At 40.8% G+C, this 16,596-nt stretch overlaps 2 protein-coding genes across 6 annotated transcripts; both read right to left on the bottom strand.

Annotated features, from left to right (window-relative positions):
* Nucleotides 1-66: 66 nt before the first annotated feature.
* SQOR (sulfide quinone oxidoreductase) lies at nucleotides 67-9,448 on the bottom strand. 4 transcript variants are annotated; one of them, XM_015639225.3, is made up of 10 exons: nucleotides 9,340-9,448; nucleotides 7,203-7,451; nucleotides 6,726-6,896; nucleotides 6,192-6,245; nucleotides 4,401-4,595; nucleotides 3,299-3,508; nucleotides 2,658-2,841; nucleotides 1,741-1,808; nucleotides 747-925; nucleotides 67-546 (listed from the first exon to the last, which is right to left on the bottom strand). In XM_015639225.3, the coding sequence occupies exons 2-10, from the start codon at nucleotides 7,431-7,433 to the stop codon at nucleotides 489-491; spliced, it is 1,350 nt and encodes a 449-aa protein (XP_015494711.1). In that variant the 5' UTR covers nucleotides 7,434-7,451; nucleotides 9,340-9,448; the 3' UTR covers nucleotides 67-488. The 4 variants fall into 4 exon arrangements, with proteins under 4 accessions (XP_015494711.1, XP_015494714.1, XP_015494710.1 ...); XM_015639228.3 differs by having other exon boundaries at nucleotides 7,327-7,451; XM_015639224.3 differs by lacking the exon at nucleotides 9,340-9,448 and adding an exon at nucleotides 8,756-8,865.
* Nucleotides 9,449-10,262: 814 nt separating this feature from the next.
* Nucleotides 10,263-16,307, bottom strand: BLOC1S6 (biogenesis of lysosomal organelles complex 1 subunit 6). 2 transcript variants are annotated; one of them, XM_015639230.3, is made up of 5 exons: nucleotides 16,109-16,293; nucleotides 15,225-15,369; nucleotides 14,084-14,171; nucleotides 13,403-13,489; nucleotides 10,263-12,641 (listed from the first exon to the last, which is right to left on the bottom strand). In XM_015639230.3, exons 1-5 carry the CDS (start codon nucleotides 16,173-16,175, stop codon nucleotides 12,522-12,524), a joined length of 507 nt encoding a protein of 168 aa, XP_015494716.1. In that variant the 5' UTR covers nucleotides 16,176-16,293; the 3' UTR covers nucleotides 10,263-12,521. The 2 variants fall into 2 exon arrangements, with proteins under 2 accessions (XP_015494716.1, XP_033372982.1); XM_033517091.1 differs by lacking the exon at nucleotides 13,403-13,489 and having other exon boundaries at nucleotides 16,109-16,307.
* Between the last annotated feature and the right edge of the window lie 289 nt (nucleotides 16,308-16,596).

Genomic DNA, 16,596 nt, shown 5'->3' with positions numbered 1-16,596 from the left:
TAATAATTAGGCAGCAGGTATGCTTAGAAATTAGTATTGATGTTCTTCCAAAATAAGAGAACAGAATAAGAGACTTTCAGGCCATTTTACTAGTATTAAATCACCGTTAAATCCAGTGCATGCACTGATCTTTGATGCAGACAATTTAGAAATTTTTCAAGAAGAAAATTTTAAATACACAATAGCTTTGAAAATATTGATTGTTCCAGCAATTTCTGTAGTAATCCATAGGGTAAGGCAAGGTCAGATTCCTGTGTAAATATCAAAGTAGTTTAAGGCCTCTTAAGGGAAAGTTTAAGGCCTCAGGGAAAGAGCACTATGAAGGCTTTAATCCATAGTGGGAGGAAAAGTGAATTAGTGACCAAAGCTTGATTAAAAAAAAAAAAAAAAATGTCTGTCAGGTATTCCAAGAGGAAAGATATGTATTGATCCAGTGTGAGACCAGTCCACTTCTTTGGAAGGTTTTAACCAATGCCAAGAACCAGCAGTTACTTCAAGCCCAGATGCATTAACTTCCTGACAGGAGCTGGTCCTCCCCAGTATCCCCTGGAAACAGAGAAAGTTCTTATATATACTGTCAGACTAGGGCTTGGGAAAAGTTTTTTTCTTGTAAGATACTGTACTGTGAAGAGAAAGGCATTAGGGGGTTGTTCTGGTCACAGCTGAGGATGTACTTTGCTTCTATTCTAGCAAGGAGCTAAGCCAGAACAGGTGTCCATACCTGATTGTTTTTCTTCAGTACTTACTTAAGTAGTGCATTCCAATAGAGCAGAGGCATCATATCAGCTTTCATGTGGTACATGGTTGCACTCTCCTTACTCTGGTCAATGGGAAAGGTCTCCAAAGGCTGAGCATTGTAGTCAAACTCTGCCAGAATCACTTTGTTGTATCCTGTTACTAGTGGGCAGGAAGTGTATCCATCATACTGCAATGAAAAATACCCACTTATCATTCTGAACCAAAGCCTAAAGTCTGAGGTTTTACAAGCCATGGTTAACATTCACATTTCAAAATAACTTCCTAGGAGGTTTCTGCATTTACAGTGTAAATACCAGTGAAGCTGCAAGGCTGCTAAGCCAATTCTGGTTTATTAACCATAATACTAAGCCACTCTATTTCAAATGTAGATCTGCTTAACAACATTGCTTAAATTAGACCTAACCTAGAACAATAGGGCATAATGTTATTCATTAATGGTTGGTTATTGTAACTAGTGAAACAGGTGACCAGCAGATCAGGATGAGAGCTGGTGTTTACTTAACAATGCAAGAGGATCTTTAGTGAGAATTTCCAGAGAATTCCAAGATATTCAGGTTAGTGCCCCAAAAAAGCCATGTCCAAAATAAAGGCTAAAGGACAAATTTGACAATATGTATAGGCTCAACAGCTGTAGTACAGAAGCTTCAGTTTAACTCCTTAAAAGATCATGTCCTGCATAGGAGAAGCGAGTTTGCAAGACATTTTCTGGAGCAGGAATTAAGTAAATCACTTGCACTGAGTATAAACCCTGACGAATTAGCCTCTAACCTTCTCTGAACTCAGAAGTCAGGGAATGGCAGTATCATCAACTGCAATTCCATTACTACTCTCATATGCAGCATGTAACCACTTAGCACCACAACTGCAGAGGCAAAGCCTTTCTTGCCTTCTGGTTCACACACAGCTGCCTGCAAGACTTCCTGTGTAAAAAGGGAGAAAACATTCAAGAGAATTTCTCCCTAAGACAAGAACCATAAGTACCTTTTTAACTGGCAACTCATTCTTCATTACCAGAGAAATGGTTTTATCAAGGACTCCAGACTGTGCAGCTAAATAAGAAAGAAAAAGAAGTGTACAATGACTGTTTCAGCCAGCAATTATTGTCATTACTAAAGCAAACAGTAGTAGCAAGGTATTTTGTTGGACAATTCAGCTGCAATTGAACTTGTCCCAGATTAGAAAAAAAGAACTAATGCTTTGTCCTCACTCTTTCAAACATGCTAAAGCTTAATGAAACTTGAGCTGATATTTTTAGCCTATGCCATTCTCCTATGATAAATTATATTTGTTCAGTCTTATCAAACACTGAGGTTCTGGCACACTGAAGTTCTGTTTCATTCTGTGTGCTGTAGCTGTAGATCCATTTATTGAAGTAGTTAAGTACTCCACTCTTTCATTACATTAATAACATACTGTATAGCCTGTTTTTTTTTCTACTCTTATTTGCCTTTTATCAGTTGTGAGACCATAAACTTAAAGTATTTTAATTGTGGAACCTGTGGCTACAAGGCCAGAACATAGGATTTTTTGATAGTGACTTAACAGTTAGGTGGCACATGCATGAGGAGCTAAGATAAAGCAGAAAGGTTCATTACTGAATGATGTAATACAAGAATAGTTCATTCATTAAATGACATTCTGTGAACACAAAAAACAGAATTAGTTCATCTGTGAGGCATCTGGAACAACAGAACTGTTGGGTTAGTGGCATCAACATGGTCTGTAGCTGGCTAGTTGGTCCAAACTAGCTAACTAAACTTTTTGGTTCCTAAAAGACTCTGGTCTCTTTGAAACCTCAAAATTCAAGTCATGGCCTCAGGAGTAGCAAACTAAACAAAAATCTTACTGTCACTCCACTCTTGTCATTTACACACACAAACATACACATGCAACTTTACCTACAGCTGCAGCAGTTTTGGATGTTGGAAGGTTGGTGCAATCTCCAATACCAAAGACATTAGGATACTTTTTATGTTGTAGAGTCTCCTTATCTACATCCACCCAGCCGCCTTCATCTGAGACAGGACTGTTGACAAGTACAGCAGGTGGCCCCATTGGGGGTGTGACATGAAGCATTTCATACTAAACAGAAAGAAAGGTACTCAATGGTTAGTTCACCAGAGCAAACTATCTGTTGGCATAAGGCAATAAACACAGTGTGGAGAGTGTCTTGGGTTTGTGTATGTTTTGGTTTTTTAAACGAGTATATAGAATGAAAATCTGCTCTCAGATTTCAAGTGCATCCTTTAATTAACATGAACCTTATCAAGCAACTCCATTAGCAAGCAATTTGCCTTCCTCCAAATACACCTGAGACATTCCCACAGCATAAAGTAATCCAGGCATAATTTATGATATATTTTTCCTTCTCTCTACCTCGGTTTCAGAATTTTTCATGTTCTGCTAAAGTTAGAGATCGTACTCTGGGTGGGAACAGCAATACACAACAAAGCAGACTGTGTTATAACAATGCAGAAGTTACTTTCCAGTACACAAGGAAAACAAATAGAACCAAATGAGGGGTCTGAAAGCTCCTGACCTGATAAACTTCAGTCACTCCAGGTTTGTCCAAGTTTTCAAACACAGCTTCTTGCTTGTCTGCTCGAACTTCTATGAGGTTGCGCTTGTAGTTTACAGCAAGATTCCTGTCCTTTATTACTTCAAGCAATGCATCAGCATATTTCTTAACACCAAAAATCACACCAAGTGAGGTGTTGAACATGATGTTTGCTTTGGAACGTTTTCCTGTCTGCAGGAGGAGATCCAATTACCATTTTCTATTAAGAAACTGTGACAAGAAGAGACAAAAGAACTGTGCTGCACTACTAAAGAGCTGATAGAACTATTCATGCAGTTCAATTATTAATGAATATTTAATTAATATTTCACAGCATGTTAGAAGGTAGACCATTTCAGCATGAGGTACTGAACATACCTCACACAAACGACTGATGAGAAGAGGTGGCTGCAAGGCACTGAAGAACTGCTGTATGCAGGTTAAATTCTTGAAGCAGTTTAATGTTAAAAAAGCTTTATGAAACCCACACTTCTATGAATAATTCAGGTATTTACCCAGTAGGTAACTCATGAAACTTATACACATATGAAGCTTGACACTTCCACCTGAAGTTGTCTTTTGATTCCACTAAGCTTGCTTTAACAGCCAGGCTGAGACTCCTCCTGATGCTGAGACAATACACCCCAAGGAGCAAGCAGAGTCACTTTTCAGACTAGTAGACAAATGGCAACAGGTATTAAGTACTTAAAGTAACAAGAATTACTTCATCCTAGCCAGTGTTATTTTGGTGCACCACATGAAGTTATAAATTAGGCCAAGAACAGTTGTATCTGAAGCTCACCAGAAGCAGGGCAAGCAGTTCTTTCAGTATGAAATTCTGAATTAAATTTCTGAATTCTACAAGTTTCTCTGGGATTAAATATATGCTAAATATTATGTACAATCCATTTACCTGCATTCCTTATACATTAAAAATAGAAAAAGTAACACAGTCACTTTAATAGTCCTGAGTCACAGCATTCTCACGTGGTTTTACTTGTTTCAAAGATAATATGAAACCCTTAGAACAAGCCTTCCTTCCAACTGTGAGAACAAGCACTGGCAGAGAGGGTAAAATACTTACTTTTCTCAAGTATGCATCTGATAAATACATGATCTTCTGAGGAGCCCCTGCACACTTCACTGGAGTATTTGGAAAAGTAAAGATAGCATTTCCTTCCTTAAAATCTTGTAAAGCTCTCCATGTTTTCTCTACTGTCTGGACTGAATAATTAGAACCTATTTTAGGGTGTTTAAAACCTTCAGGCAAGCCTTTGATCTAGGAAAAGAGAAATTAAGGTTTCAGGTACAGATGGCAGAAGTTTTGTCATCATTGACAAGTATTAAATACAGACTGAGAAATAACTATTAAGAAGTGTCCATCAAAAAGAAAGTCCATACTTACTTGCTAGTTGGTATTTTTAAAAATAGGCCTAGCAATAGAACAGGTATTTCCTTTAGAATTCAGTATATAATTTAGTAGATTTAACATTTAGTGAAATGACAATATCTGAGCGTAAGTCTTCAGTGCAGACCCAGACCCAAGCTTTTGCAGACTGAAATTCAGAGCAAGAATATACAAAATCACTGCAGCATCACCACAAGTAAAATAATATAAAAAAAAAAGCATTATGAAAATTTTTAAGGTGAATGAAACTTTTCTGCTGTCAGTTGTAGATACCTGTATTTGCCTAGGGTCATTTTGTTTTAACTAATCCGCATTCAGTAATTATTTCCCTATTACTCCTACTATGACCTGAGCATCTGCTTGTGAGAAAGGAAGTTGTACCCATTTCAAAATAATGAATTGCATTAATTGTGAGAATATGGAGTCATGTTACACGTACTGCAATGTGTTTGGGATGTTCCAGTCTGCACCAGAAGTACACTGCTGGTGAAGAGAAACCATCCCTCTTTTACAATTGTCCTCTTTTGTTTAAAAGTTACTATGAGTTTTCATTAGAGAGTGTGATTAACTGTATTATATGGCTTCTACTAGTGAACACTGAATTTACTTTTATCAGCTTGTTCTGAAGCAATAGATATGAAGATTGAGAGGAGGGTCACTGGACAATCTCCTCATTCCACAGACCTAATCACCAGAGTTTATTTGTGACTGCAACTAACTAAGACTGCAACTAACTTTCAAGATACATGTTAAGCTCTTGCTTAACATGTATCTCGAAAGCTTTTCAAAGAGATACTTAAGTACATTGTCAGGTACAACATCATATTCAGGTCAGGGTAAAACCATGAGAGTCAAATTGCTCAGACATCTTGCCTTTGTGTTTTCGGTCTCCCACATACACATCACTGTGGTCACTCTTGCACCAACATTTTCCTCTGAGTGCCACTGCGTGAACTGTACAGGAAATGCTACACAAGGAAAGGGCCCCAGGGTCCTTTTTAAACACAAGCCTGGTAACTCAGCTGGCTCCTTTTGAAGTGCATCCTTTAAGAAAGGTGAGGGTAGGTCAAATTAATTCTGCAGGTCATTACTGACTGCTCCTCGTCAGATTTTACTGACTGTGTTCCTCATTCTGTTTACATCAGAGGTGCTTCAGACTACAGTCAGCACATCTTATTATCTCATCATTACAGGATGCCTTAAAGTTCTAGATTCAACTTGCTGCCCTGTCTGCTGATATTGTCACAGAGATGCAACAAAGTTGTTGTAAAAGTCTTTTCCAAGGGTAATTAGGTTTATTACACAGGGATCTGTAGAAGGAGGAAAGTCATTAGTCTGTCTTCTATCTCTTTAATTCATAGTGTTCAATACCTTGCAGTAAAAACAGTACTGAAAAGCCATTTAATTTAAGGAATGTACGTGATGCTATTACAATTAGTAAAAATATGGTTATTGTAAAACAAGTACCTTTTCATAATGCAGACTAATTCCAAGGGCAATTATCAGATACTTGTAAGATACCTGTTGTGCAAGGAACAAAAAGTATTTTAGACAAAGAAACCAAAGCATTATCTCAAAGTAAATTTCAGCTATCTGACAGCAACAGTCACAAGGAAGGAGATATAGGGAGCATTAGTAACATAAATTAAGCTCTAAGAATTCTTGTTAAAATGCTAACTGCATTATGAGTTACACAGCCTTTGTTATACACAGACTCAGGTATCTGGAGCAAAATATTCTCTCTTTTCTGTTCAGTTCACCATAAACGGGGCATTTTAAGTATTTTAAGTTGACGTTATTCTAACCTAGTTATCTACCACAAGTTTTATTAGAAAAAGATTTTAGGACCGAGTACATAAGACTAATTGGAATTTCCCAGCCTCCTAGATGCTGGAGGTCTTGATCAATGGGCAGTTCTAAGGGGATCTGCAAGATGTGGACAGACAACCCCTGACATTAAATAAAAACCTTTTTTTTCTGTTTTTTGTTTTACATTATTACCTTGATATCATTCTCCAGCCAGACACAGTTCTTATCTGGATCCAATGCCATAACTTGAGATTTGATCCACTCAACACCTTTAGGCATTACACTTCCCATTGGACGTGCAGAAACTGCCAGCTGCTTTGCACCAGCACCAACCAGGGTCCACAGTGGCTGATAGTAATGAGTCTGAAATAAAAGTTCAAATGGACATTTCAAAACTGTTTAAAAGGATTTAAAGGCACATCACTCTGAATGGGAGCAATGTGCTTTTAACATTGTATTATACTTAGCAAAGTAAGCTGTATAAATAACCAAGATTTTTCCATGACAAAAGTGCAGGGATACATAAATCTCATGGAGAAGAAAGTGTCATACAAAACCTTTTGAAAGATGGTTTGTTGGCTTACTTTCCACAGTTAATAACATGTGGTGCTAGAGAGGAATGAGACCCATCTGGTCACATGTAAAATGCTTATTCTTTATCAGACTCACCGTACTTGGCTCAACAACAGCCACATTTCCTGCCCCCACTTTCCTCTTCATCCGAGCACTCATGGCGATTCCACCAGCACCTCCACCCAACACAAGTACTTCATAATAATCCTTGGCAGCACACCTGGCTGTTGTGTGTAAGCCCAAGGAACTCATCTTCTGCATTCCTGGTTTCAGCAACCACACACCAGAACGGAGACAGGAGCAGGACACCGCTCCAATTGCTGACATCTTTCATTAAGTGGGAAGCTAGGAGATAAGGAAAGGTACCAGTAACAATTATAGGAAGCAGAATTTATGGTTATTTAAATGCCTAGGTTAGTTTTCAGGGCAAAAATTATACTTAATTCCTTGAGTCGCCAGGCAAGAATTACAGCTTCTTCATTTATTTATTAATTATTTATTATATGGTGAACATTAATTTCATTTATGATACTCATAGACCAGAGTTTCAAAATTACACCAGAAACCTCAAATATTTTCAAGAAAATCTTCCAATGTCAGCTTGAAAAATTCCCCACTACACTAGAGGTACTTGAGCAACTCATTCTGTACCTTTCTGTGCTATCCTGACACCCCTCATGTCAGTGTACCCTGAATTCTTTATAATGCCCCATTATTAATGCTTACAGTTAGAATTTGGGACTGAGAGGGGAAAATCCCAAACACATACAATGTAAAATAAATGTTAATAATTTTGTTTGACATGTTTCCAAGATGCAAACATCTTCATCTCAAGCCCTCCCCAGTCAGAACAAAACACGGAACTCCGCAGTAAGTTAGTTTCAGTTTAGAAGGCTGTTTATCATCTCTGCAGGCAGCTATTTCAAGATGTGGACCTCCATTCATAAATCTCTTTTCCTTTTCACTCTAAGGCTATTTGTCTGCATGTTTTTAGAATAAGTCTGTTTAATACTTTAGAAAATGCATTTTAAAGAAATCATAGTTAAGCAGGAGAGCTCAGTACCTCAGTATCTCAACTACAGCCCAGGGCAAACACCTAACCAAAGCACGAAGCACGGCAGTTCGTGCAGAGACCGGACAACTGCAGTTTCTTCCTCTCCAGGGCACCTACCGTATGCTAAGCTCTTCAGACTGCCTACTTCATGGAACCAGTTTACTGAAGGAAGTTGGAATAAAGTTAAGGAAGTCATACTGGCAAGAAGTACAGATCATTGCAGCTATTCTTTAAGCAGCTGGCCATAGATGGGCAGTTTAAGCATTGCTCCCATGCACGTGTGCGCGCTCGGCGGGCAGCTCCCCAGCCGGCTCCAGCGCCTGCGAGCCCCTCAGCTCAGGGCACAGCAGCCACAAGGGCCCGAAAGCCGCTGCTGCCCCGCTCCCCGAGGCCAAGGGACACGGCCCTGCAGGGGGAGCAGGGCCCCGCTCCCGAGGCTGCGGCACGACCCGTCAGCGCTCGGTGAGGCCGCTGCGGCCCGCAGGCTGCCCCGCCGGCACGGCCCTCCCGCCGCCTCCCTGCTCGGCCCAGCCCGATGGCCCCGCTACCTCACGGCAGGACGGGCCCCCGGCACCGCTCCCGGCTCCGCACTTACCGCTCTCTGAGCCGAGCAGTGCGGGGAAGGACCGCGCCGCCGGCCCGGGTGCGATCGGCTCCGGGAGCGGCGGGGCGGAGCTCGGGGCTCCGGGTGCTGCCCGGCCGCGGGCAAAGGGCGCGGGCCGGCCGGCAGGGCAGGGCAGGGCAGGCCGGGCAGGGCCGGGCCGGGTGTGCGCCGCCGCCGGTGATCGCGGGGCCCCCGCGAGGAGCTGAGCAGGGCGCTCCGCTCCGAGCAGCTACCGGTGGCACATACAGCTCCAACGCCGTGCTTCCCAAAGTTTTGAAACACCAGTCCTAAACCTGGCCCCCTGCCAATCCCAGCTGCGCGTTCGCTATTGGCGAACATCCCAGGCAGCAGCCCAGAGTCCCACCTAGACACACAGCACAGGTCACTCACATCGGGCTGACCCACACCAGAATCACTACAGTACCTGCGATGGAGCAACTACTGGGACTTCAATACCTAAACTTTCTCAGGTTACCTGTATGCTCCAGCCTTAAACTATAATCTAGGAGCCCTTTTCTATAGACAGAAAAACAGAAAAAATATTAAGCTTAATAAAATAACATCAAAACACTTACTAGATCAATAATTAATAGTAAATGAGCTCTGATGGAGTGAATCCTCCAGTGACAGGTAAAGGCTGCCTTTTCAAAGCTGAACACCCACAGTTCCTGAGTTTTACTGGACAGAAAATGTACTGAAAGACACAAATTGGTACCTTTAAAAGTGTGACATGGAGATCAGACATTTTGATTAATACAAGAGACTTCTCTAAGAGAAAAAAGCCCCAGGGTTTATAGTGACATCCTTTAAAACACCCAAACTGCCCGTTTTTATAATTTGTATGCATTTCTCAACTTCCTGTTTCCAGCTGCGTTTGTATAATCAGAGTGCAGTCTTTTTTTCCACACTTTTTGTTCTAAGAGGTTGATCTTTTTCTCTGCTCATGAGAAAATTATTGGGCTGTTTTATTAAACATGTATTTTCAGGATTTTCTTTAAACACTACAGTACTTTCTTTAAGCTCCCATGCATATTTCTCCACAGACTGCTTACAGAGATAGCCTACAGTTTTAATTCAAAAAATTACTCAGATGAATTCAGTAATTCAGAAACATCTCACAAACCAAACATAAAGAAACTCCTCACCTGTGGCACAGAGGCCTCCAGCAGCTGCAGGGAGCGCTGCCTTAACCTTTCCAAAGTCCAGGCAGGATGAGGGTGGGAGCTGCTGTGTGAGGGCTGGGCACACACTGCCCAACCCTAACACTGTTCTACCACATTTATCTACTCCTTAAGTAACTTTATAAAATCGAGCAAGACTAAGCATACACAGCAGTAGAACTGCTCACTCTAGCTGTGCATGCTGATGCAAGCACATATTTTTAGATATCAGTATTGTTACATTCGTCCAATGCAGCATTTACAAAAGTAAATGTAAATGCATTACTACTGAAGTAGTTTCAGAACACATTAATACAAGTTATGTAAACGGAACCAACTTAATCCTCTATGTTTTTATTAATTTTCTCCCCTTTATTACAAAAAGGTCATTTAGTAAAATTAGATCCTTATTCATAGAAAACCCAGATCTTACCACGCTTTTGTAGGAAAAGTTAATAAATTACATTTTTATGTATGCACATGTGACTCCTCAGGTAAGCACTGTCAGCTTTTATTCCTTTGACTGGAAATTATTCCAAATGCTGAAATGTACCAAATTTCAAAAATATTCAAATTTCTAAGAATTTTTTAGAATTCTCTAGTTTTAGTTAAAATAACCATGATTTTTTGGAAACAAAACCAAACCCCACAAAACCACAGTTCTTTGGAAAAAAACACAGTTATTGACAGAGACAGAGAATACAACTTGACACAGTAAACTGGATTCTATATGAGGACATACAAATCAAGAATATCAAAGGAATTCAATCCTGATTTGGATACTAGAGGCATCTAGTTTCATGTTATAGTTTAATGATAACAGTCTCAATTCCCAGAATCTGATTGTGAAATTACATTACAAAATAAAATACTTAAGACAACATTTAATTATATACATTCTGCTCCAAAAAATGGACTGTGGAAATTCTTTACATTTCTCTTAGAAATACATACAAACCACAGCAGAGGCCAACAATCCACAGGCAATTAATAGCCATGAGTCAATTTTGGGGAAAAATACCTGTGGAAAGTTTTAATCTAATACTGGTTCACTAAAAGCATTTCAGTGTCTCTTCAGACTGCTTTAAGTAGTTTGTTCTCGTTGCCCCAAATCATTATCCCAGTTTACTTTGCATGATGCCTGGGTACTTGTTAGAGTGCATCTTTCATGGAAAAATATGACAAATATTAAGGACAGAAAATTAGGAGTTCAGAAAATTACAATACAGAAAGTCCAGGCAGGCGTACACTGTGTGAGTCATCTAAAAGAGAGTGAAAAGTAAAATTGACTGTGCCCCTGTGATACCTTCCTCTGCATATTTTATTGGAAACTTTACATAGCTTACCCTTTATCTTACTTCAAAACACATCATTTACATTATTACTTAAAAAGAAACTCAGCTCTGAAATAACCAGTTTGTTAGAGTGTAAGAACAAATAATTTAAAGCTCTTTTAGCAGTCTAGCCAGCTTGTACATTCATTTGAATGGGAGTTCACACCAAGTGCTGCAAGACAGGAATTACATTCAGAGAAATGGACATCAAGCTTCATTCCAAATTTCTCATCAGCAACACTAGTAATCATCAATCTGGATGAGGACAGTGTAACAAAAAATCACTTATATAGCCCCAATGTGCAAATGATTCATTTGTTATGGGAAAAAACCACTAAATGCAGTAGTTTTCCCACAGGTGGCTGAATTTCACATGAAATGGAAAATTTTAGTTTTGGTTATGTTTTATTTCGTCACACAAGATGAAGAAATTATAACTTTTAATCCCACAAAAATATGCTTAGACCACAAAAGTCTTCCTAATAAACCCTTACAGAAGCAACAGTTTCCTGGTTTGACTTAAATGTTTGCGGAAGCACAATTTCTTTAATCTTTGTGTTGTGCACACATCAATTTTGACAATGTTTAGTGTTCTGTTTCTCCCCTGCCAATCATTTCAGCTGGGAACTTATTCAGAAGTCACTTTAAAGCTGTTCTTAAGTTACTTGATGACAAAAAAAAAAGATTGCTGCAATGAAGTGTACTTTTAAGCAAATACACTGCTATTTGCTTCAGTTCATTAGAGATGAACCAAACTAAGGCTGCACAAGAAATCAGTATTTATGACCAAAGACAGATCCCAACTGCATGAAACAAAGCAGTTTCAGTGAAAATACAGCCAATGAAGTCTGGTGATGAGAACTGAAATCTGAGAAGTATTCTGCATTTTGTCTGAAAACACATGTGCCAGTCATGAAATCTCACAGAATTCTAAACACCAAAAGAACAGAACAAAAATGGATAGGTACTTAAAACTATGATGCCTAGTTCTCCTATATACATATATATATATATATATATAAATTAACTTACATTATAATATCAAACTGCATAGCATTACAAAAGAAGGCAACTTGAATGGCTGAAATTAAAAAATGTGAATGTTACCAACTCTATTATTACCATTCTGGAATTTATACCATAGAGTAGACGTGCTAGCAACAGAATTGCTAGCAACTCTGTAGCCCAATTTAAGCAAACTCTGCCTTAATTCCAGTTAAAGAAGAAATCATTAGTTCAGACAAGTAGTTGTATGCTCTGCTTTCAGGTCCTCTTTGCAGGTTTTGCTGTTAATTGTTTCTCTCTTTCAAGTTCCTTCTCACGTTGCTGCTCTCGTTCCAATTCTTCCTTCTGCCTCTTTTGTTGCAGCTTAAGTGCTCTTTTCTAAACAGAAAAGACAAGAAGATAACTGTAAGTTTTATAAATATATTTAAGTTGGAGCAACAAACAAAATCTCTCCCATTCTCCTTTCCTCCAACACACCCTCCTTATGACTGAATGCAGCATAAACTGTTCATTTTTGCTTCGTCCTTCCCACCTTCAGCTTACTGTTCAGAAATGTGAAGTTTGTGGTCTGCACTGGGAGAACACAAACTCAAGCCCCTTCAGTCTCACTAAAAGTTATCCTTTGGGTATACCTGGCGAGATTCTTATCAGGCAATTTACTGCCTCCCAGAAAAAATTCTCTTGTTGAACATACTGAAGGATTAATATTGCCATAATGTAACCAGGTTGTCTGTATAGCATGAAACCAGTGAACTTAAGTCACTATTAATGGTACATTAAGCAGAAGGAGAAATTTTTACATTTGTAACAATCTAGTTTCCATTGAAATGAAAGTGAAACAACAAAGACAACTACTTGAAATAGAGTTGACTAAGCAACAGAACAAGGCATGATTCTTACACCACCTAAACCTGAAGATGACACTTAAAGAATAGTTCAGATGTGTAAGTTCCTTGAGCACCATTAGGAGCAAGTGAAAGGTTAAAAAAATGCATGGCTTGGAGCTACTGAAAACATCCTTTTAAGGTAAAATTTTATTTTAATCAGAATTTTCAGCATGCATCCAAAATAAAAGTTGGAAAACAATAACACATAAGTAAGTATCTGTACTGGAAAGTAAAAATATTTACCCCACTTACTTTTAACTTTGATGTCTTCTCGTGCAGCATCATCATTTCATTTCTAATATTCACTAACTTGTTGTGATAGTATTTAGCTTCTGAAAACTTAAAACCCATAACTGTTAAAGCAGTAACTGTCAAGTTAGAATAGCTGTTTTATAAAGCAACACAGACAAATAGCAATGAAAAACAGTGAATACCAGACCAGTTTGATAATGGAACAAACACATTTACGTTTATATATAAAATTTACATATCACATATTAATATAGAAAATTTCAAGAATTACAAACTGTAATCTACTGAGTTAAGATTCATGAAACAGACCAAAAATATTACAACTTTATGCACCATACATGAGTATTTCATGGACCCTTCCTGCCAGTCTGGGGAGGTGCACAGTGCCCATGCTGGAGTTTTAATCCTACTGAAAACACGTGTACATCTGCTTTGGCTGCTGGCTTTGAACAGCCACTGTCACCAGTGCTGCCTTGACTGAGCCTGCACTCTCTTCCTGCTGCCCTTCCTATTTAAGGGAAATATGCTGGTTCCTACCCTCTCCAGGAGTTTTCCCCTAATATCTGAACTGGTTTTCCTTCTGTAGGTCATGAAGAACAAGGAAAAGACACAAACTGCTCGTAATGCTTCAGCAAGAAAATCTATGCTAGTCTAGAATTTAAAGGCATTACTGGTACTTACCAAAGCATTGATATCAACAATGGAGTTACACTCTTTGAATTTTGAAATTTCTTGTTCTAATGTTTCTAGCAGTACCACTTGGTTCTGTCTAAAACAAAAAAAGATGCATAAACCCAAAGTAAAGCACCACATATGATTTTCAAGCAGCCCTTTAAATAGATTTTTAATCAAAACATTATCAATACACGCTTCCCAATTCCAGATTCCTCTGATGCACTGCTAGGTGATTTCAATAAAAACATGAGTAAATAACTAGAAAAATCCAAGCTGCTATTTGTTACACAAATTCAGCCAGCATCTTACAGCACATGGTTATCCAGGACAAATATCCCAAAACCCCTGAAGAGGCACTCTCCAGGTTGCAGTTGTTGACTGAAAGGAAGAACAATTAGCTCTTGACTTTCCACTTGGGTGTCTCTGCGTCATAAATTATTTCTGTACAGAACTTGTGTGGATTCCTGGGAATTATTACGGCTCTCCATCCCACAAAAATCAGCTCAAGTCTTTCCAGACAAAGGCTGTCCTTGGCAGGAGCATAACCACATCATGCATAGTGAACCCAAACTAAGGCACCCTGCAAAACCTGAGATGGATATGTGTAAAGCTCTTTCCAGTATCTCTGTATCCCTGGCAGATCTGGTTTGCATGTGAAATCAACTACTCTGTTATCAGTGAGGTATCAGTGTACAAAAAAATCTCTTATCTGTTTAGCTCCTTGCTTGTATTTTTCAAGTGTTTCATAATACGGTTTAGAGACTGAACAACACACAAAATATCTCACTACAAGCTGCCCTGAATACAGACTACATGTCTCCAAGCAAAATAAATCCAGCTTTTAGCACACTTTTCCACTAGAGAAGTGAATAAGCATTCAAGAAATCTAAGTCTTCTGCTCTGCCTGGCTTAGGGGATTTTAGTCTTCTAGTGTTACACATTCTTCAAAGTGCTCACAGGCTACACTACAGCTTATACACACACCCCCTGGTACTCCCACAGATCACTGAATTATTCAGGCTGCTTGAGTCAGGACACTGAAATGCTGATAAACTATATTCCAGTTAAAGGGAACTGGCACATTTTTGAAAAGAGCAGCAAACCAAGTAGGCACGTGTATGAAGTTGGTTTCAAAAAATCTGCTTACGTAAGTTCCTGCAGTGCTGATTTTGATCGCTGAAGATCGGGCAGATAGTGGGAAATCAATCCTTCAGTTAGCTGCTCCACAGCTTTCTCATCTATTAAAGGCAGATCTTCTACAACTCCTTCATCTGGAGATGCATCACTGGGACCTACACCAAAGAACAGCAAGGAAGAATGTGAGAGGTCAGCACACCCTTCAAGTTTCACCTGGAGCAACCATATTTTCCTTTCCAAAAATTAAAAGCATTAAAACACATTAAAATTCTCTGCACTTTTTCTGCTAAACTGGACTTTCATATTCTTTATTTTTCCTTTATTCTCAGTCATGTATCACAAGCTTCCTGGTAAACCCTTTTATGTGAACAGCAGCAGTATAGAAAGTGGGAAATATAATTGTGCCATAGGTATCTTAAAAAAAAATGAAAAATCGAGTACTCCAGTCTACTGCAGAAAAAAATGGGCAACATCAGTGTTCTGACTATGTATCAAGAGTACCTGAACATTAACAGCCCCCAACCTTTGCTTTCAAAGTCTGAGAACAAGCTAGGCTATGAAAGGTCTTCGCCTGTCACTCAAAACACCAAGACTTGCCGCTGAACTCCAAGAACTGAACTTCACAGCCTGTACGTTTCGTACGGGCACGCTATGACTATTTTTTGTCTGCAGCGCTCGAGGAAGACAAAACCCTTTCACCTACAGGCCCCCGCACGGGGGAGAACGATGCGAGAGGCAGCCCTTGGCCTCGGAGGGAGCCCGGGCCTAGCACCGGGGGTGGCGGAGCGCCCTCCTCCGGCCTCTACCGGGCCGGGCAGCGGCTCCAGCCTCTCCTCGGCTCGCGCCGCACCCGCGTCCCGCCCGGCCCGGGGTCTCGGCTCTCCCCGCACGTACCCAGCGAGCGCCCGGGGTCACCCGCGGGCGCCGCCTCCTTTCCCTCCGGTCGCTCCGCGCCGCTCATCGCTGCCGCTCCCGGCTCCCTCCGGCAGGGCAGGGCAGGGCAGGGCAGGGCAGGGCAGGGCAGGGCAGGGCCGCCCGAGCCCGCGGCAGGCGGGTCCGGCTGCCCTCACCGAGCGGGCCAGCCCGGCGCCCCCCGGGCCGCGCTCCGCCGCCGCCGCACCATAGAGCCGCCGCCGCGCGCCGGGACTGGGCCGCGCGCTGGGCGCGGAAGTGACGCGCGAGCGACGATGGTGGCGTTAATGAGGAGAGCGACGGCCGGGCTGCGGCCGCCGGGGCGGGGCCGGTGTCAGCGTCGGGAGCTCCTTCCCGCCGCTCCCCGGAGCGTTCGGAAGCCGGTGGGGTCGGCGCTGAGCCTTGATGTGTGCGGTTGCAGCCCCGCGGAGACCCCGCTTGGACACGGGCCTGACAGAGCAGAGGAGCGG

The sequence above is a fragment of the Parus major genome, chromosome 10 (assembly GCF_001522545.3).
Source record: "Parus major isolate Abel chromosome 10, Parus_major1.1, whole genome shotgun sequence".
In the NCBI taxonomy this organism is placed as follows: domain Eukaryota; kingdom Metazoa; phylum Chordata; class Aves; order Passeriformes; family Paridae; genus Parus; species Parus major.
Note: the sequence above shows the minus strand (reverse complement) of the source record. Positions and strands in the feature narration are given on the sequence as shown.

Excerpts from the sequence above, each read along its gene's own strand:
- SQOR (XM_015639225.3), bottom strand. The coding sequence starts at position 7,433 with ATGTCAGCAATTGGAGCGGTGTCCTGCTCCTGTCTCCGTTCTGGTGTG. Across the intron at positions 1,809-2,657 it reads CAAAACTGCTGCAGCTGTAG|CTGCACAGTCTGGAGTCCTT; the intron begins GTAAAGTTGCAT and ends TTTCTTATTTAG. Across the intron at positions 926-1,740 it reads ATGAGTTGCCAGTTAAAAAG|TATGATGGATACACTTCCTG; the intron begins GTACTTATGGTT and ends TTTTCATTGCAG.
- BLOC1S6 (XM_015639230.3), bottom strand. The coding sequence starts at position 16,175 with ATGAGCGGCGCGGAGCGACCGGAGGGAAAGGAGGCGGCGCCCGCGGGT. Across the intron at positions 15,370-16,108 it reads TGACCCCGGGCGCTCGCTGG|GTCCCAGTGATGCATCTCCA; the intron begins GTACGTGCGGGG and ends TCTTTGGTGTAG. Across the intron at positions 12,642-13,402 it reads AGAAGACATCAAAGTTAAAA|AAAAGAGCACTTAAGCTGCA; the intron begins GTAAGTGGGGTA and ends TTTTCTGTTTAG.